This window comes from Paroedura picta, chromosome 10 (genome assembly GCF_049243985.1).
Source record: "Paroedura picta isolate Pp20150507F chromosome 10, Ppicta_v3.0, whole genome shotgun sequence".
NCBI lineage: Eukaryota > Metazoa > Chordata > Lepidosauria > Squamata > Gekkonidae > Paroedura > Paroedura picta.
The window spans coordinates 46,137,196-46,157,473 of NC_135378.1; the positions used below are offsets into that span (position 1 = coordinate 46,137,196).

At 45.0% G+C, this 20,278-nt stretch overlaps 1 protein-coding gene and 1 long non-coding RNA gene across 3 annotated transcripts; one reads left to right on the forward strand and one right to left on the reverse strand.

The window, feature by feature from the left end:
- Positions 1–1,477: 1,477 nt before the first annotated feature.
- Positions 1,478–10,674, reverse strand: LOC143818992 (uncharacterized). The gene is made up of 3 exons (XR_013224721.1): positions 10,547–10,674; positions 9,125–9,180; positions 1,478–1,503 (listed from the first exon to the last, which is right to left on the reverse strand). It is a non-coding gene; the product is annotated as an uncharacterized LOC143818992 (long non-coding RNA).
- NPY1R (neuropeptide Y receptor Y1) lies at positions 10,436–18,896 on the forward strand. Of its 2 annotated transcripts, none has more exons than XM_077299977.1 (3): positions 10,436–10,781; positions 15,885–16,739; positions 16,865–18,896. In XM_077299977.1, the coding sequence occupies exons 2-3, from the start codon at positions 16,050–16,052 to the stop codon at positions 17,321–17,323; spliced, it is 1,149 nt and encodes a 382-aa protein (XP_077156092.1). In that variant the 5' UTR covers positions 10,436–10,781; positions 15,885–16,049; the 3' UTR covers positions 17,324–18,896. The 2 variants fall into 2 exon arrangements, with proteins under 2 accessions (XP_077156092.1, XP_077156093.1); XM_077299978.1 differs by lacking the exon at positions 10,436–10,781 and adding an exon at positions 10,813–11,195.
- Positions 18,897–20,278: the final 1,382 nt, after the last annotated feature.

A 20,278-nucleotide genomic window follows, 5' to 3' on the forward strand; every position in this document is an offset into this window, starting at 1 on the left:
ATCATATTATATATGTGAAAAGATGATTTAAGGAATGCATGACATGACAGCTAACAGAATTGTGCAGGTTGTTCAGAAAGTGGTCCAAGGTAAATATTGCTCCATCTTCCATGATATTTATACTTGACAGTAAATTCAGAAGAGGCAAAACTAAGCACTTTTTCACGCAGTGTGTGATTATCCAACAGAACATGTGATGGATCCCATTGGTGTAGATAGCATAAAGGGGATTATACAGATTTGTAGAGGGCAGACCTATCAACGACTGCTAGCTATGATGGCTAAATAGAGCCTCCATGTTCAGAGGCAGTAGGCTATGAACAGCAGGGGGCAACAATAAGAGTGGGGGCAGGCTGTTGCCAGTATCTGTTGCTGATTAAAAATGGAAGAGCTGCTAAAAGGGTGAACCCAGTCCATTTTTTCTCACACTGTAGCCAACCAGATACTTGTGCACTGAGACCAAAGTCTCCCCCATTTACTGCCCACAGCAATGGCATTCAGTGGGTGACTGCCTCTGAATATGGTGGTCCCATTTAGCCATTGTGATTCATAGTAATTTGAGGGATGCATCCTCTATGAATTTGTCTAACTCCCTTCTACATTAAAATGGTTCCCAAGATACATTCTTAAGCAGTGAGTCCCACAGGTTAATTACTCTTGGAGAAAAGAAGTATTTTATTTTGTCTTTCTGTAACCTAGCTGTTGACTAGAGGAACCATTGGTCTGATCCATCAAGGGTATCCTTATGTCATTATACTTCTACTTCAGCATATAGGAAAACATCACAATAAAATCAGAGTCCAGTAGCTCCGTTAGGACCAACAAAGATTTATTCAGGATGTGAGCGTTCAAGTGCAAGCACTCTTTGTCAGACTATGAACTCCTTCTATGAAAGGGAATATATAGGAAAAATCAATTCTGTTACATTAGTAGACTGTGTCACACAACCAAATACAGCCAATGATAATCCTTTGTCAAAATAGCCAATCAGTCCCCTGGAATTCAGTGTAGTTTACAAAAACACAAGGAGAAACCAAACTGCCTGTTGTCGGTGATCAAAGGGTCTCATCATATGCTTCTTGCCCCATCTGTCTCCATACAACTGTGAAACATTTCTGCAAGGGAATTTCTGGTAACTATCTATCCCAAGGCCAGGGAGTCAAATTCAAAATTCCATTACATTGCCATTACCTTACAGTCACAAATAAAATAAATTGTGAGAAATATGGATACACAAGTTGAACAAGGTTAGCATGAATAGTGAGATAAAAAAAACTATGTCCTTGTAAAACCTTCTGTAAATTGTTGTGACTTTCACATCCATTTTTTTCAGTGCATTTTTATACTGAGAAAGATTATTCAGCAAATGTGATATCAATACAGGCTATTCATCTTGTTTGAAGACTTCTTTGTTTGTTGTCATCTTCTCAAGAAGAACACAAGCCAAATCAGACTCTTCATCTGATGTCAAGATACCATTAGAAGTGCAGACAGGTGTAGTAACTAGCAGACAGGAAAATGCAGCATTCACATGTTTAGAAATCCTCTCTAGACTATTATTTTATAGTCCAGAGTTGAGTCCTGACAGTGAAGACAGGAAAAGCTCTCTGTTAATAGTGGATGATTATAAGTGAAAAGGGACCCTCTTAACCCATTTTTGGCAGGATTTTTGTCATGAGCAAAGGGCTAAGAGCCACAAGCCTAAGGACTCATTCGTCTGTCTTTTCATAACCTTTTAGTAACCACAACAGGAGGGAGACACATGTTCAGCCTGAAACTTACAAACAGGTGGCAGTCATCTTCTCATGCTCCCCACCCCAGCATAATTGTGCGTCAGCTCACTATGGGAGCAAGTTGGTGTGACAACTACTATTCATAACATCAGAATTGGACTATAACATGATTAACGTGATTACTCTTAAAAACTGCCCATCAGTTTCAATGGGTATCAAATCTGATAGACCCTACTCGAATGCTTTGCAGCCAGTCTTCACAGAACCTTTAATGGTGTCGGCCTCAGATTGTAGAATTCCCTACCATAAAAGTTGTGCCTGGCCTACTCCCTTTTGGCACAGCTTGAAAACACATTAATTTGGCAGGGATTCTGCTCCACTGCTGTTCTGATCAATTCCTTGCACTGAGGTTTCTACAGGTTTTTAGAACTGTGAGTTCCTTTAAGTGGAAGGACTGAATCTAAATTACCTAAAATACATTTGAGGCGGGGAGGAGATCCAAATATTAGGTTATGATCAAACTTTCCCATTTTTTTTTTCAACAGTAAAAAAAAGCAGCTGCAGGAGGCTGACACATATCAGGGGGGTTAATCCATCCACCTGTGCTGTTCCTTACCTCTAACTGTTATTTGTCCTGTGGGAGAAAGCCTACTGATATGACAGGGGGCTTTATTCAATGGTATCTGCATGTTTGGAAAACAGGCTAATATTACTCAGCAATTCTCTTTCTCCATTAGGCTTCTTTAGTGGTAGCATGTAGAAGACGGAGGTCCTGTGGCTGGGTAAGAAGGGCACATGTGAGGAAGCGCTCACTCTGCTAGGAACCTGGGCATGCTCCTGGATGCTTCCCCCAGAATGGAAGCTCAGGTCACAAAGGTAGCTCGGCTGGCATTTTACCAGCTCCGCCAAGCTACTAGTGCCCTACCTGGCCCCAGAACACCTAGCCACAGTGATCTACATGACAGTCACCTCCAGACTGGATTTCTGTAACTCGCTCTACGCAGGCCTGCCCTTAGCCTTGACCCAGAAACTACAGTTGGTCCAAAATGCAATGGCCAGATCCTCACAGCAACACCATGGAGATCCCACATCTGGCTCATCCTCCATCAACTGCAGTGGTTGCCAGTTGAATTCTGGATCAGGCTATAGCTTCCAGGCTATATGCGGTCAGGGCCCAGTGTACCTGAGGGGCCGCCTCCCTGCCTATGCCCCTCAAAGAGCTCTATGCTCCGCCACCACCAACCGGCTAATGTCCCTGGCCCTAAAGAAGTCCACCTGGCCTCGACTAGGACTACAGCCTTCTGTTTCCTGGCCCCCACCTGGTGGAATGAACTCTCAGAAGAGATCAGGGCCCTGATGGAACTAAAGCAGTTCTGCAGGGCCTGCAAAAGGGAGCTCCTCCACCAGGCATTTGACTGAGGCCAGGCACAATCAATCAACAACGTCAGCAGGGCCCCTACCCCCCCTCTCCCTCTCCCCTCTCCAGAAATCCAACAAGACTCCTGGACCCGTTTGTTTATATTATTATTGTTTAATGTTATACAGTTACTGAATAACTGTATTATTATCAGTTAATAATATTAATGTTATAGTTAGTTATATGTAATGTTTCCTGTATAGTTTTCAGTTCTATGTAAACCGCCCTGAGCCTTCAGGGAGGGCGGTATATAAATGTAAATAAATAAATAAAGGAAAATGACCAAGAACAACATAAATTGTGGGTTTAAAAAGCTCTGACATTTAGCCTTTGTGCAGTACTTGCACCCACAATCCTTAGTACATTCTCAGGAAGGAATCCAGTGTTATTACTCCAATATTGCAGGCTGAGGTTATCCCTAAGTCCTCCTAAGGAGAGTTGCACACTTAGTTCAATGGATGTAGAAGGATGTTATGCTCCCTGACCTGGTTGGCCCAGACTCATCACATCTCAGGAGCTAGTTAGTACTTGGATGGGGGACCGCCAGGGAAGTCCAGGGTTGCTACACAGGCAATGGCAAACCATCTCTGAGTGTGCCTTGCCTTGAAAACCCGGGGGGAGGGGGGTGTCACTATAAGTCAGCTGCAACTTGATGGCACTTTACACTCCCTAGGATTGTAGCACTAGAGAGTTCCATGCAGAGATGGGATCTGAATCAGAGCTCTCTCCGAATGCAGCTCAGCCACAATAATATAAGGAAAAGAGTCCTTTTAGCTGAAGCCAGTCCTAGGAACTGTGAATCTGCATGACTGCGACAATGGGCTTTATTCAGTTGTCCCCCATAAACCATCAAAAACGAGCATTTTCTGAGTTCTGCCAAAACAAAAAAATCATGACATTACCAAAGGTGCCATGCAGGCAGGAGTGTGAAAAATCTTTTTTTTCAAAGGTCAACTCTCCAAAAATTAGTAATACAAAAAATGCTTCCCTCCTCTCGAATGGCCACTCATGGGACTTCTGAATATTTCATCCTGAACTGAATCTGAACTTTGGAGTATATGTTGCGTGACCGCTATTCAATTTCTGCCAAAGCAGAACATTTGCGAGGAAACATTTTATTCCCTAGCCAGTGCAGTATAAACAGGAGGTTGTTTTTTTAAGGGGGGGAAGTTGTTTTTAAATTACTCTCCTTTGGTCTACTTAAGAAAATGCTGTGAACAAAAGACAGAATCAGATGGTATGCGAACCCCGCTTTAGGGAGCATGTTTTAATGGCATCATGGTTTAAATGAATTGATTTGTTTTTGTTTGCTAGGTTTCCAACACCCTATCTGAAAGATTAAATCAATGTTTAAATTTAGATTACCCATGTTAAGCTTCTAATAATTTTTTTAAAACAACTATTGATCTGTGCCAGTTCTGTCTGACTAGGCCATTCAACAGGCTTCAAGAAACCCTGGAAGTGATGTCCAGGCCACACCCTCCTGCCCACTCCCAGAAGTCACATGTCATCAGAATTGTTATCATGCAGACATCCCCACCAGATGTGATGTCACCAGGCTGCTCCCACGGCACAGATATTTTCAGATGCTTTATGAACAGAACCATACCTGCCTTGTTGGTTGGCTACCAGTTTGTTCTTCTTCACCAAAGGGAGCCTGCATAAACAGCGCCAGGGCAGGCCAATACCACTCTGCCCCTCCCCCACCCTTCCACACAGACCAGAAACAGGCTGGAGCAGTCCTATTCCACTCTGTTCCCACCCTGCAGTTAAGTTAAAACGAGAGTACTTAGCTCTTTGGACCCCAGTTGCTATTGCATGTGACACAGCTAAAAATTATTTCAATAAAGAAATGATTTTATTTTAAAACCCTACAAATAATGTGTACAGTTGTTTTCAACATGTATGAATAAAATGAATCCTCATTACCCATATTTACTGAGAAGGAAGATGACCCTGAATATAAGATGACCTCTCAATTTAAAAAGTTGTAAGCAAAAAGGTTTGTTGTCGTCTTTGGACCTGGCTGTTACTAAGTAACTGTAACCCACTCTCTTTTTTTCCTGGGGAAAAGAAATCTTGTATTTGAGTGAATACTGTAAATTAAAGCAGTCTTAAATTGCCAGATATCTTTTTATGTCTCTGTTGTTCAAAAGGTAAGATTTAGACTCCATGCCTTGATATAAAGAATACATAGAAAACATTCATGGAAGGAAAGGTAACTTGCTTGCAGTGGGGTCAGTATGCCTGGCCAGAGTAGGCTGAGGAGAGGAGTCATTCCGTATTGGCAAGGTTTGAGGGTAAGGACCACACAAGAGACCATCTGGTTGTAGCAACTGCCCTAACCATGTGGTAACAATAACACAGGTCTCAATCCTCTGCCTACCCCAGAAGTCCTGCCCCAGGGTACACCATTAACCCACTTCAACATGCTGGCCATTTTCACACATGCTAAATAATGCACTTTCAATAGACTACACAACTGGATTTTGCTGTGTGAAATGACTAAATATGATTGTAAACAGTTGCTGAAGTAGATTGAAGCTGCATTATTTAGCATGTGCGGAATCCCCATGTCTAGGCGCTGTACACCTAGTCTCAGTGGTCTCCTGCTACGTGTATTGGAAGCTAGACTTGGTGGGTTTCTCAGTGCTACTTAGACATTTCCCACCCTGCCGACACAGTGCCACATGTGCCTGACAGGCTTCCCTAGGTGCTGTATGTTCTCTCCTGTTCAAGGCCATCAGCAGCTCTTTTTCTGATTGTTGCAGGCACTGTGCAAACCAAGTTAGTCTGCCAAACCAGGAGAAAAAAAAACGGAGAGCAAGGTGTTGGGAGAGTATTACTAGGCTTTCCTGGCATTTCTCAGTATACCTTAAACTCATCACAATTTATACATCCTTCACCCCCACACACTTGCAAATTCTTCAGAAAAAGAGAACTCTTCATATGCAATTACTACTGAAGTATCTCCAAGCCCAAAGTCATTTAGTCATACATTATGAAACCTCTTGTTTCCAAGAAAAAGAACTTCAGCCCCCTTGCTGTTCAATCAGTTTGTTGACTGCTTCTCCTAGGGAGCATTCTATGGTAAAAAGAGAGGCATCTATGCCTTGACCTAAGGCCCAGGCTAGCCCAGTTTCATGAGATCTCAGAAGCTAAGTAGGTCCAACCTTGTTCGTATTTGGGTAGAGACCATCAAGGAATTCTAGGATGACTATGTAGAGGCAGGCAATGGCCAACTACCTCTCTTAGCTCTTGCCTGGAAACCCTACAGGGTTGGCATGTATTGGTTGCAACTTAACAGCACTCCACACACACATATGCATTACCAGGTGGCTGGATAGGAGAGAGCTAGATTAGTATTCTGTACAGCTTTGGATACTTGCTGCTATTTTTCCATTCTTCCCCCCTGCTATGTACCTAAATGCATTTTACTCACTTCCCTGCTTGACTGTAGCCTTAGTTAAAAATGGCTGGTTTGAAAAAAGTATACACTTTTACCATTGTCTATTCCACATGCTATAAATTTGGGAATTAATAATTAGTGCAGATCTACACTCAGTGCGTGGAACTGGAGGTGAAATGCTCTACAAGTGCTATGCAAAGAAAATGGCTTCTGTAGTAGTACAATGCAATCCAGCGGCTAATGGTCAGGATCAGACTTTGTGGGCCTTCTCCTTGCATACTGCTGCAGCTTTCAAGAGGTCATTCCAGAGGGCCCAACTCATGTTCAGCTAGTGTTAGTGCAACTGGTACACAGACAGTCCTCTCCTAGCAATGTAGTGTTCCACTGTGATGCAATACACATGTGTCCCCAATACAAGCTCTGTAGAGCACATTGTTCACAGCATCAACTACAGAAATGCTTTGAAAAATGAAAACCTCTTGACTTAAGTTTTGAATTGCCTTCTTGTTAAACCCCACAATTTGTCTAAAGTGTTTCAGATATTGTACTTGCTTGGTGAAATGCCAAACTCAATATATTTTCCCTGCTGAAATTGACAAATCAGTAGACTGGAGCCTGATGGAGTACTATGGGGGAAGTTTTAGAAGTACAAAGAACATCGCTAAGGAATTTCTTTTATGCATGAAAGACAATAATTGCAAGACTAGCTCAGTGTTCCTTAATGCCTAGGGAAGAGCAATACTTTCTTGATCCATTTGATCCTTCTAATTATATATTCCTGTGTGGTTATTTTATTACTTACTTGACACATTTTAGCAGGGATTTCAAAGCCTGGTTTAATTAAGAATGCTATTTCATGCACCCTTACTTGGGGATGAGTTCCTTGGAAGTCAATAAAATTCACTTTGTAGTAAACAGGCATAGAATCAGACTGCAACCTCATTGCTTGGAAGGATAAGGGAGTGGGAAAAACCCAACCCATCAGCAAGTAGTACTTGAAAATGGAATAAAGATACTGCAGTTTCACACAGTTATCAGTTCAGGTAAATATTAAGAATAACATACTAAGTGCCAGTGCATTAAATTCTGAACTACAGTTACTCACATCTACACTCTGAATTGGGAACAATGGTATAAGTAACCCTAAATTCATGACAAGGACTCTGGGATTCCAGCAGAAAGAATTTTGGTATATGCAGCTTCTCGTGCAAGGGTGAGAAAAGCTGAATCTGCTAAAATCTGAGAGGGGATTCCGGTTCACATCTCTGAAATGTCATCCTTTGTAAATGAACACTGGAATCAATTCTCTGGTAAATTCAGGGGTTTAACTTAAATATACTTCATATGCTGCAGTCAATGTGTCATTTTCTTTCCTTATTGGGGAATTGTTCTATCAATGCTCTTTCCCAGATGGATTGCATCCCTGTCAGTTTAGTAGGGCTGATGGTTATTAACAGTATTCCTTCAGCAATTTATTATGAGCCCTTGGCTCAGGTTGACTGTAGCAGGTATTAGGCATGGTGTATTCCTGTTAGATTTGATTGACTGATGACTGACTGATTGATTGCAGTGCATAGCATTTTTCTATTGGCCTCTTTTGCGGTTCAGGGTGGTCCACAGGGAACATGAAATCCAATATGACAAGTATGCATAAACTCAGCAACTGCAACAATCTTAAAGGCACCAACATCAATAATATTAAAACTCAGTTAGTAAAGAAGAATTTACTATTTAACCACGAACATTCTGACCATGCCCAAAGGAGTGGTTGGATTGGAATTGTGACCGTGGGCATATCTGAAAGGAGGGGGTTCTGGAGGGCCCAATAGATGTTTAAAAGTAATTTCCTAATGCTTCAGTCTTGTAGCTCTGAAATAACAGCCTGCAATAATGACACTTTTGCTCTGTGTGTGTAAGAACTGAGGTTTGGAGCCTGTATTTTCAGGCAGCGCCTTACATTACTGCTGCATTAAGCTTTGTAACAAAATGTCTCTTTTCCTTTCTGTTCACTGGGTGTTTAACAGGGTGGGGGAGTGTCTCTTTGCTGTGTCTCCAGTCAAGGACTAGTTTGCTGTGCTGCTAGATTTCCTTTGTATAATCCCACAGCACCCCCACACAGCATTGTTTGAAAACTCAGCATTACTTGGGCTGTACGAGTAGTGAGCTAGCAGCCCTCATGGCTGTGCCTTTCCCAGAAGTCACCATGACAGAAAATGGCTGCTTGTTTCCTGAAGCTACCGCCCAGTCCAGTTCATCCTAGCTTTTCTCTTTGAAACAATATGTGCACCACCACGTGGAAGACTTTAACAGTGTGAACCCCAAGAAGGAGAATTTAGAAGCTATGCTCCCCCACATGGGGCAAGGAAGGAGGCATAACTCAATAGCAATTCTGCAGTTAAACAGGGATCCAGAGGCAGAGCTGCCTGAGAACTTGAAACGTTGCTGCCGGTTAAGAGTAGACAATAAAATCGGTAGACAGTTTCTGTATAAGCCACGCCCTCCCCCGTTCTTGAGGAAGATGGAGCATGAATGCTGTCAACATACACACCCTACCCTCCTACTCACAATTGCTTTCCAGAGGTATTTTTCCCCAGATGAGGCTCCAAGGCTGCAAGTAATCCCTGTGATAAGAAAAGCAGCTTTTAAAAATTGCTTGTGGCAGAAAAATGTGGGGTGAGGGCAGGGTCCGCTTTCCCCTCCCTCCCTGAAGTGAGGATTTAAAGCTCTTCCAGGCCTGGGCTGGTTCGGCACTTACTCCCCACCCCCCCCCCCCTTGTTGATCCTGCTGAATTCAGATACAGGTCTTCCTCCTCCCTTTCCCCCAAATTGAAACAGACTGCATTCTACACTTGTGTGTGGCTGCTCTCTCCTCCCCGCTTGATTGGGGAAGCTCAATGAGGAGGGAAGCGATGGTCCTGAAGGTCCAGCTGGCATTGAAGGAATACAAGGCTGGAGAGGGGTTTATTTCCTACCGTTCTAATGCCAAAGCTAGAGGGGGGGAGGGGAGAATGAGGATGGGGAACAAGGGGAGGGACAACCCGAAAGGCAAATCTTGGCGCATAGAGCACAGCCACTTTAGAAATGAAGGCAAAAATAAGCCTTGCAGGGGAATGTCAACTCGGAACCAGTCAGTCTTTGAACTGACGCCCAGACCAATCAGCAACGGACTGCTTCACTTACATCAGCATTGGAGGTGTGGGGGAGGAAGTTAATCTGGCAAAACGCAGAGATCTACACTTAATACTGGGGCTTTCAGAGCGGTTTTATCAAATATAGTGAGCTATATCCACTCCTGGATATCGCGGGGGGGGGAAAGGTAGTATTACCGCGGATCAATCATAGACATTACAGAGGGCAAATTTAAAGCACTAAATATCAGAATGGAAATTGAATAACGTGTAGATGACTTTTTAAAATTTGGGGTCACCGGGGATAAAACGCCCAGTACAGATCCAGCCCTGCTTTCCAGGGAAGCAGCAGGGGCCAAACTGGCACTTCTTATCACACCTTTTTAAATCCCTGTATTACAGACGGGAGCTGAGACTGAAGGTGGATGGCTTGCATAAGGCTACCTTACATGGCAGAAGGGACACTCATTCCCCTGGGAGAGGTGGGATCTTGAATCCTAGCTCTGTCTAGGGGTGGGGGCAGCAGCATCTGTCTGCATGTGAACCGAGATCAGAACAGCAGACCCTTAGGCATCCCTTCCAATACTAACTGAAGTTACCATTCCCAGCCTCGTGTAAGCAAGAAGCACTCTGGTAATGACCCTTTTACATAACCGCCTGTCGCTAGGATGGCACGGCAGGGAGGCATTGCGGCCACGAGGTGGCGCTGACTTTTAAGTCACTTTGCCCACAAAACCCAGATCGTAAAGAGCTTTTGGGACCGGTCTCCCACTCCTGAGAGATTAGCTCGGAGCGTCCCCCTCTCTCCAGCAGCTTCAACACTTGATTACATTTATTTCAGAATTACTAGGCAACCCACCTCCAGATGTGGAGTTGAACGGTGATGTGCGTGCGCCTGGATCCTCATATTGAGCACGGCACACCATCATGTGATATTGGATAAGGTGGAGTTCAGCTTTAAGGGGGACGCCTCTTCCCCAATCTCCGCGGATCAGTGGTGGGCAAATGCCAACGGATCTGCCCTCTTTCGCCTCGCTCCCCTTCAGTGACCCGCCCTCCTGCTTCAGCAGGAGCCGGAGCGAAGCCATCTGCAGGTGAGAGAATCCGCCACGGTCGCTTCCCGTTCTTGCGCTCCGCTTAATTTGGGAAGGGCGGCGGCGTGTTTTAGCGCCTGGGTGGCCCGGCAGTGTGACGGGCGGCTCGCTGGCGAAGAGCGCGCCGCCAACCCTGGCACGTGTCGGCCCGTGTTTCGTAAGTCCGGGGAGGCTCCGCTTCGACAGTAGTTGTGGGGTCGCTGTAGTTGCCCGCCTTTGGACGGCCGCAAACTTCGGCACCGAGCCTCGGGGGGGACGGAGGCGGGCAGAGCGAGCGGCCGCCTCGGGACCCCGGGAACGAACCAGCAGCTCTAGCGCGGCGGGTCCCCGAAGGGCGCCGGGGCAGGAGCGCCTTCGCCGCCCGGGAAGACAGCTCGCCGTCGGGGAGGCAGGAGGAGCGCGGCCGGACGGCGGGTCAGTTTCACGCGCTTCTCCCAGCGTGCGGGAGCGGGACCCCGGGGGAGAGGCGGGCGCGGGGCGCGCGGTGGGGGGAGAGAAGCGGGGTCCGCAGCCCATTCCCGCCGCCCAGGGCTTAGGTCGGGGGAGACATGAGGCGAGGCGAGGCGAGGCGAGGCGAGGGGCAGGGGTTTCCTCCGGAGAGGAGGCGCAGCCGGCCGCCCCCTCCCGCTGACCCTTGCCTGGGCTGCCAGCACCGAACCGGAGTGGTTGTTCACACGCGACCCGCTCCCCAGCGGCTGGGGTTGGAAAGGTCTCCTTCCCGATCCCAGAAGAGAACTGGCGGCGCTGCTGGTCGGAACGCATGCCCGCGGGGGAGGGGCAAAAGGAGACCCGGGCCTTGAAAACGGGGGGGGGGGGCAGTGGTGTATTTTTCCCAATGTGGCATTTGCTTGGCCGCCTTAGATTCCACTAGGTGCGGGGGGGGGGGGCGGATATAAGATGAGAGAGAAGGTCCAAAGCAGACCTATGTGAGTGTGTGTGTGTGAACCGTCACCTGCTAAGGAGGCCACTCTGAAGGAGGCCCTGCCAGCGTTTGAGGCCATCAGCCACACTGCAAGATGGCCTAGCTTGCCAGCTGCCAAATCTGGCAGAGCCAGCCTATGCAGCCCCACTCTATTCAACAGCTTCTTTCCTGGGCAGTGTGCCTAGGGTGGCAGCCTGAGATGCCCACAGCCAGCCCCAGTGAGATGCCCACAGCCAACACTGCTATAAATGCCATCCACGTGCACGTTTACTTCTGATGCCAGTGGACCTTGGATCTCAGAGGTACCTGCCCTGCAGCTAACATGGGGCTTCTTCCAAGGGACAATAGTTCAGTTGGCAGCAACTGAGTCTGACCCTGCAGTTGTTTGCGGAGAAGTAAGGGAGTCCAGAGGAAGGTCTTGGGGGTGAATAGGGCCACCCTGGCAGATTCAGCCTAGCGGTTTGGGCCATCCTTGCAGGCCTGTTGGTTTGACTGGTTAAGGAACTGAGTCTTCACTCCATTTATGAGCCCTCCCCTTGTACCTTTAAACAAAACTGGATAGTTAGGAGCTCGGTCCATGGCCAGCAAAATGAGGAGCTGTGGAGTTTGGCTGTTCTCGCTCCAGAAGACCTGGGCTTTAGCTCCTGAGCCTTTAGAGGGGCAGCTGTCAAATGCAAAGCCACACATGCACAGAGGCCTTCTTTTCTGCCCAGGTCAAAAGCCAGCTGGCCCTTGGTGGGAGGAAAGCTTTCTGATCGGGATTCCTTCCCAAGAAGCCCATGTTCTCCCTCCCACTTGCAGCTCTCACACATGGCTCAGCCTGCAAGAAATGCAAGCCAATCCCTTAAGGAAGCCTGGTTTTTGTTGGGGTAAAGTGCAGGCAGCACAGTTATTCCCAGGGCTGCAAGGACCACTGGAGCCAGTTTCAGGTTTAAGCTGCTGAGAAGCCAAGTACTCTTGTTGAAAAGGAGCATGCCTGGTCTTCATAAACTCACCAATTGAGTGTTGTGGAAGCAGGGAAAAATTCCAAACAATATTGGAGCCCTTGCAGGTTGAAACCTATGTGGGCCGTACTATTGCTGAGTTGCTTTGCTTTGATTCTCAGTTTCCCCTTCCTAAACTGTGTTTAGTATAAAAGGAGATTGCTCAGTTGTGTCTGTTTGAAGTCCACGGCTATATATTGATTTGCTCTCTCTCTCTCTCTCTCTCTCTCTGTCTCTCTGTCTCTCTCTCTCTCTCTCTGCAAGGTTGCCCTTTCTCTGCTAGACTTCCATTCTGACTGAGATTAAAGCGATCAGGAGACCTCATTTGTCTTTAGCCCCCTACCGTTCCTCCATGGGCCCATAGGAATATTAACTAGGAAGGAGTCTGCTTGCAGAAAGGAACCTTTGGAATAACTTCCCTCCCGTGCGTCTTTGCTTGTCCTTTGTAGAGTTGAAAAGTTTTGCCAGAAAGGAGAGGCCATGGCAGAAAGAGGACAGTGAGATTCAGAAACAAGTAGCCAAAGGGAATCAACAGTTACCACAAAAGCGGAGTTTGAATTCAGGCTTTGTTGCCATTATAACTCCACAAAGCAGTTAATTTTCTTAATTAAGTCCTGCACGGTTACACATTTGAATGTTCTGGAGTACACATGTTGGGTCTGAGGTGTGTAAATAGTTGTAGGCCCTCCTCAGTTCCCATGTGGACAATGCCTGATTCAGATCACATGTATGGTATGGTCAGAGAGCTGAAACCTCCTCCTCCTCCTCCTGCCATGAACACCATTTTCTTGAGCTGAAATGGGCCATGGGTGTTATTTGGCCCATTTGGGCAACCCAGATATATCTGGGAAATCTCGTCTACTCCACATCCTCCCAGCATGATTCAACAAACCATATTACTTCACTAAGGGGTATTCCTGCAACCTAATTATTGCAGTGTCGAGAAGCCAGTTCAAGGGAACTGCTGAATTTTGAAATGTTTTATCGTGATATGTGGTTGGGCTCTTTTCTTATTTGAGCCAATGGTAAAGAACGTGGTGGTGTACGGAGAGAAGCTATGTAGCCATTGTTTCCTGTTGGAAACTGGTTCCTGTTGATTTTAATGAAAAAGAAATGAGAAGGATCCGTAAAGTCAGAGCTGGAAAATCCCCCTTATTAACTATTACCTCTTGTTCTGCGCCTTCATGGGAAAATGTTTTTATACACAACAATATATTCTTATACACTATGCAACAAAAATACAAAAATCAACACAGTGCTGTCTTTATCGCCTTATAATGAACAAACACAACAACAACAACAACATCAAAACATAATTCCAGATGGGCAGCTGTGATGGTCTATAGCAGCACAACTAGCTCAAAACATGTAAGCCTGTCTTGGTTCCTCAAAAGACAAGAAACTGACAGCCTGGTCCTGTGTGTTAACAGCAATGGGAACCAGCAGGGTGAATATGCACAAGGTTTCCGTCTAAATGTTTTCCCTGTAAGGTGAAGTGCTCCAGACACTGCAAGATCAGTCATCCTGCACACAACACTTCCTGTGATTTGACTGCAGAATCATAGAGGGCACATTGACCATGTTCTTTGAATTCTGGTAAGGTGAGAACAAATCATTTTGCCAGCAAATTGGACAGGTCTCTCACTGAGCTCTCATGTCTGCCTGCTTGATAAGCAATTGGTTGTTTATCATTCTTTGATACTTGGCCCTCTTATGGCAAATGGCATAACCCTTTCAAGAGTGAGTGGCATGGATGCTTTCTGGCTGTGTATCTGTACGGGGCTGTTTCTGAACAAATAACAGGATGGACGTGAGCAGAGTGACACCTCTTTAGTGCCACAGGATTTAGAAGGGTGTAACTCTGCTCAGGACAGCACGGTGTTTTGAATGTGCCAGGGAAATGTCCCTTCTTTTTGCTTCATTGCTTTTCTGTGAATATTTGGTTCGACCGTTAGAATTTGTCTGCTGCAAAGATCTTGCGTGGGAGGGAGGGCAGCATGGTTTAGCCTAATCTCATCAGATCTTGGGAGCGAAGCAGGGTCACTAACGGGAAGGGAAACCGCCAAGGAAGATTCTGCAACACAAACCACAGCAAACACCTCTGCTGCCCATCTGGCTTGAAAGTCCCTTGCTGGGATCACCATAAGTCAGCTGTGATTTGACAGTATGTCACAGAGAGAGAGAGAATCTTGGATATTCTCTGTTTATGTGATATGATGTGATTTTTCAAATTGTGCCATACAGACTTTAAGGAGACCTGAGTGTGGTTAGGAGCAGCACAACGAAAATCGTGTAATTTTCTCATTCTCAACCCACTTGCAAACTCTGTGCTTCATTTGCTATGCCAAATCCCCTTTGCCATGCTAAACTGCACTAAAGCTCAGACCACGTACCCTTTCTTGAGAGCAAGTCCAATTGGAACAGATCAGGATTTCTTTGTAAACTAATCCTAAACCCAAGAGCCAGCGTGGTGTAGTGGTTAAGAGCGGCAGCTTCTAATCTGGAGAACTGGACTTGATTCCCCACTCCTCCAGCCAGTTGGGTGTTCTTGGGCCAGTCAGAGTTCTCTCAGAGCTTTCTCAGTCCTGCCTACCTCACAGGGGTCTGTTGTAGGGAAGGCAACTGTAAGCCACTTTGAGATTCCTTCGGACAGTAAAAAGCAGGGTACACAAAACTCCAGCTCTTTTTCTTAATTGTTTCAAAGTCCATGGGAAGGGAATTTGCTTATATTCCTGTGGACTAGTGAGATACCTCTCACTCGCTTTATGTTTAGCTTGTTGTGATCAAATGGAGTACAAAAGGTAAAATTAAACCTTTTCTCTAGAGGTTTCAGAAAAAGCAAAGTGGGTAGTGGGAACGTTTTAAATCTGATAAATACACCTTCTGTGTGAAAGCCAGGAGGTGAAATCTGATGCCCCTAGTATCCTCCCTAGTATTTTTGGGTTCTGCTCTCAGGGATAGATACAGTGCACCCACCATATATTTTAATCCGCAAGTGGTAATCTATGTCACAGAAATCTTTCTGTAATTGAGAATAATGGCATATTCCTCACAAAGAATGGAAGGACAGCTCTGAAGGCCATGATTAAGGAAGTCCTCTGGGTTTAACACCAGAAAAATGCCTTCTGCCATATCTTAACAGCCAGAGAAATAAATGTGCGCCTCCTTTTTTTTTCTTCTTTTTTTTTACCTTTTCAGATGGTGCAGGCCAATCAATGGCAGGAACATTTCTGGGGCAGTTTTTAGCTGAGATCCTGTTGTTTGGATAATGAGAAAAATCTGACCTCTTGAATGTGTTTCTGAGAAACCCACAGCCGTTTCAGACTTCAGCTCAACGTGGTCCGTGAAGGGGAGTAACCCACCATGAATAAATCTCTTCTTTCCTTGACTGGAAACTATTCCATTCAGAACGGCTCTGAAGAAACGTCTAGACTCTCACACTTCGAGGACTGTCATGTGCCCTTGGCCATGGTGTTCACCTTGGCTCTGGCTTATGGGGCTGTCATCCTCCTAGGCATTTCTGGAAACCTGGCCCTGATCGTCATCATCTTAAAACAGAAGGAGATGCGCAATGTTACCAACATCCTCATCGTCAACCTTTCCTTTTCAGATCTGCTCATTACTATCATGTGTCTCCCCTTGACATTTGTGTACACTTTAATGGACCACTGGGTTTTTGGAGAGGCCATGTGCAAGCTGAATCCTTTTGTGCAGTGCGTCTCCATCACGGTCTCTGTTTTCTCTTTGGTCCTCATTGCTGTTGAGCGCCATCAACTGATCATCAACCCCCGCGGCTGGAGACCAAACAACAGACATGCCTACATAGGAATTGCTACCATCTGGCTTCTTGCACTGGCCTCCTCCTTGCCTTTCCTAGTCTATCACGAACTCACTGACGAGCCATTCAGAAATATCACCCTAGAGGAATACCAGGGCAAATATGTGTGCTTGGATTCATTTCCTTCTGAGACTGCCAGGCTGTCCTATACCACAGCTCTCTTGATCATACAGTACCTGGGACCTCTTTGTTTTATATTTATTTGCTACTTAAAGGTAAGTGAGAATTTATTTGTGATGTGTCTGATTTCTTTCTCTCGTTTTCCCCCCGCAAAGGACAATATTGGTCGGAGATACAGTTCTAGGTCACACCGTTGTTCAATGTCTTTGTTTTCCCACAGATATACACACGTCTAAAAAGAAGGAGCAACATGATGGACAAAATGAGAGACAATAAATACCGATCCACTGAAACAAAAAGGATCAACATCATGCTCATGTCTATTGTGGTTGCCTTTGCAGTCTGCTGGCTGCCTCTGACCATCTTTAATACAGTCTTTGACTGGAATCACGAAATTCTGCCGGGCGCCACTTGCAGCCATAACTTGTTGTTTTTAATCTGCCACCTCACAGCAATGATCTCAACCTGCGTGAACCCCATTTTTTACGGGTTCCTCAACAAAAACTTCCAAAGGGACTTGCAGGTTTTATTTCGCTTCTGCGATTTTAACGTGAGGGATGACGATTATGAGACGATAGCCATGTCCACCATGCACACGGACATCTCCAAAACCTCGCTGAAGCAATCCAGCCCCGTTGCCTTTAAAAAAATCAGTGACATGGATGATGAAAAAATATAATTGAATTGGGACTGAGTTGAAAGGACAAGCACACTCTTATCATGAAATGAATCTTTCTCTCTTTGCCCCTATAAGGAACTGTAAAATTCACGGTCATATAGTAACAACTTTTTTTTCTTTTTGCTGTGGGTAGAAACCAAAACAGGTTTATCTGATTTAAAATATAAGGAATGTTGTACCTCTTTCTGCTTGCAGCTTCCATCAAGTGTTTTTTTAAGTTTGTTGCTTTGCATGTTGGTACATTTCTACGCTCAGATTTATTCTGTATTTATTTAACAGGACATTCTGTCATTAAGAATGCTTAAATCCACCCAGGGGGAAAAAGAATCCCTAATGCTTCCCTAAAGCCTATAGTATAGCATCTCTTCTGGTACAGAATTAGGTTGGTGCTATCTGGCCAGCTGTTTTTGCATTGGAAAAGTACTATACGCCAGGAGCAACAGATTGTCTAGAAAGCACTATTTAGAAGCCTATGGATTAAAACAAACTGCTGTGTACAGTGGAATTATTTAAAGGTAGAAATAATATATGGCATAGAACATCAGGATAAAAATAAAATTATGAATTCTGGACACACTCCAGCTGAATTTCAGCACTAAAGCAGGAAGCCAAAGCACAGTTTGGCAAATGGCACAGCTAAGTAGAACTGATTTATGAACTAAGCATGGTTATGTCACACTGCATGTTACATAGATTTTAGAGAGACAGTTTCCCATTTAATTTAATGGGACTTACAATGCAATCTTCAAAAGAATCATAGCCCTCCAGGCCAGTGGATATCAATGGACTCAGAAGGGTGCCTCTTTGCTTAGGACTGCGTTGTTAGCCTGACACAACCCTTTGAAAGTAGTTATATTACAGCAACTCTGATCAGCTCAGTGGCAGTGATCCTACCGCCGTCCTAAACTTGAATGAAGACAAGACCCAAATAGGATCGATTGTCAAGTAATCCTCATCAAAGTCCTAATTTCTGAGGTCCAACATTTGACACAGTCGAGGCATGTTGGGCAGTCCAAATGGCCTGTGTCGCATGACTGCCATGACACAGGACCCAGCTGCATCACAGGATGCATCAGGCCGGTTCGGTGTTGTAATGCTGCCCAGCCACAGTGACAGACCAAGGAGGTGGCAGCAGTCCCTAAGCCCTTCCCATGGTTGCCACTGCCTCCTTGCCAGCCATGGTCTCCTTGCATAGAGTTTATGATGGCTGCTGTCATTGTGTCATGGGAAAGAGGCATGCTTATGGGAAAGACAGGTGTGGACTCAGCAGCTGTTCCCTACCCTCCTCAGACTTGGCCCTCATCTTCAGACCCAAGCAGTGGTGAACGCAACAGATTTGTGCATGGGCTTCTCCCACATCCCTGCCAGCCAGGGTCATGCCAAGGCCAAATGGCTCTGTCAAACATGTGTTGGTCCCTCTGTCCAGAGCAGTGGACCACCAGGAGGTTTTTTGGGGAAGTTAAATTTTCAATCCATCCCTTGGATCAGTGCACAGGTTGAGTCTCAGCCTAATGGGCAGCCACATGGCTACACAAGCAATAACAGGTTTTTGAATAAAGTATGTTCCTGATGACCCGATACTGTTTATATCCTTTCATTCATTAGCATAACTACACCATCAGGTCATCAACTATGTTCAGACTTCATCATCATCATGGAATATAAAACCCTAATGTAATACAGTAGCCAAACCTATTATATAGCTCCTGGTGCATCCATTAAGACTTTTGATTGAAGCCCAATTGAATTGTTTGTGGCTCCTTGTTATCTGGCAACTCAGTTTCATGCACAGAGGCTTCACTGTGCACCCAGGAGTTTGTGCCAGCAATCTGTGAGTGGGGGCTGTTCCTTTCACATAAAATTCAGGGTAGTTTCATGCATATAATGTGAATGTCTACGTGGAACACTTTCTAAACACTGAAATGAATGTGCACACCTGGGGTCCTGCAGAGCTTTGGACTGCAAGGTAGAGGTCCATTGTACAGTCTTGTATATAAGAGTCTTGTATCTATTATCATAAAAGGCTTTCCAGCATTTGGTATCTCAGCTTACAAAACTAGATCCATCCTATGTCAAAGTTAATTTGCTGAAGCTACTAGAGAGGCTCTGCTTCTGTAAGAAAAGCTTCTATATAATTCAGTGCCTGCCAGTAAAATAGATGGAAGTGGGTAGCTGTGTTGGTCTGAAATAGCACAACAAAATTTGAGTGCAATGGCACCTTTAAGACCAACAAAGATTTATTCAAGGCATGAGCTTTCAAGTGCAGGCACTCTTCCTCAGACATAATAAGAGATATAATCTCAGACATAATAAATTTTCATTGGTCTTAAAGGTGCTATTGGTCTCAAATTTTGTTGTCAGTAAAATAAACACTTAGGACATACTGGCCAGGCCTGAGGCTTGTTTATACTGATCTCCTTTGTTCTCATTCCCCCTGTTGTGTCAAAGGTGCTTTGTGCAAGTAACTACCCCCATCATATTGGTAATGAATTTTATATACTGTAGATTTGCCAAGAACTAAGATTATGGAGATAGAAACATTTAGCCTTTTCCCAGGGTTTTGAAAACTAAATTGTGCCTTGTGCAGTATTTTAAATAATGCGAAACACAGTGTGTGGTAATAGTGTGTCCTTTATACTGATGTCAATTGAGGGATCATTTTATTTTTGGCATCTTTTCTTGTTTTTAAAGGCATCAAGACAATGATTATACTGTACATAACATGTATTCAGCTCTGCATGCTGGTTTCAGCCCTACTTACTTTCTGCTTTGAGATAACCTAATCATTGTTAAGAATAGGGACACTCATATATATTTGCTCTCAACCCTGCATCCTGCCCAGTGTAACAAGGGCATTCATTCTGAACAATATATATTATGGCTGCTTCATTCACTCGGTCCTGAAGTTCAAATGACAGTTTGGGCAGAACCAGTCTGGTGTGAACCTCGTCTTCG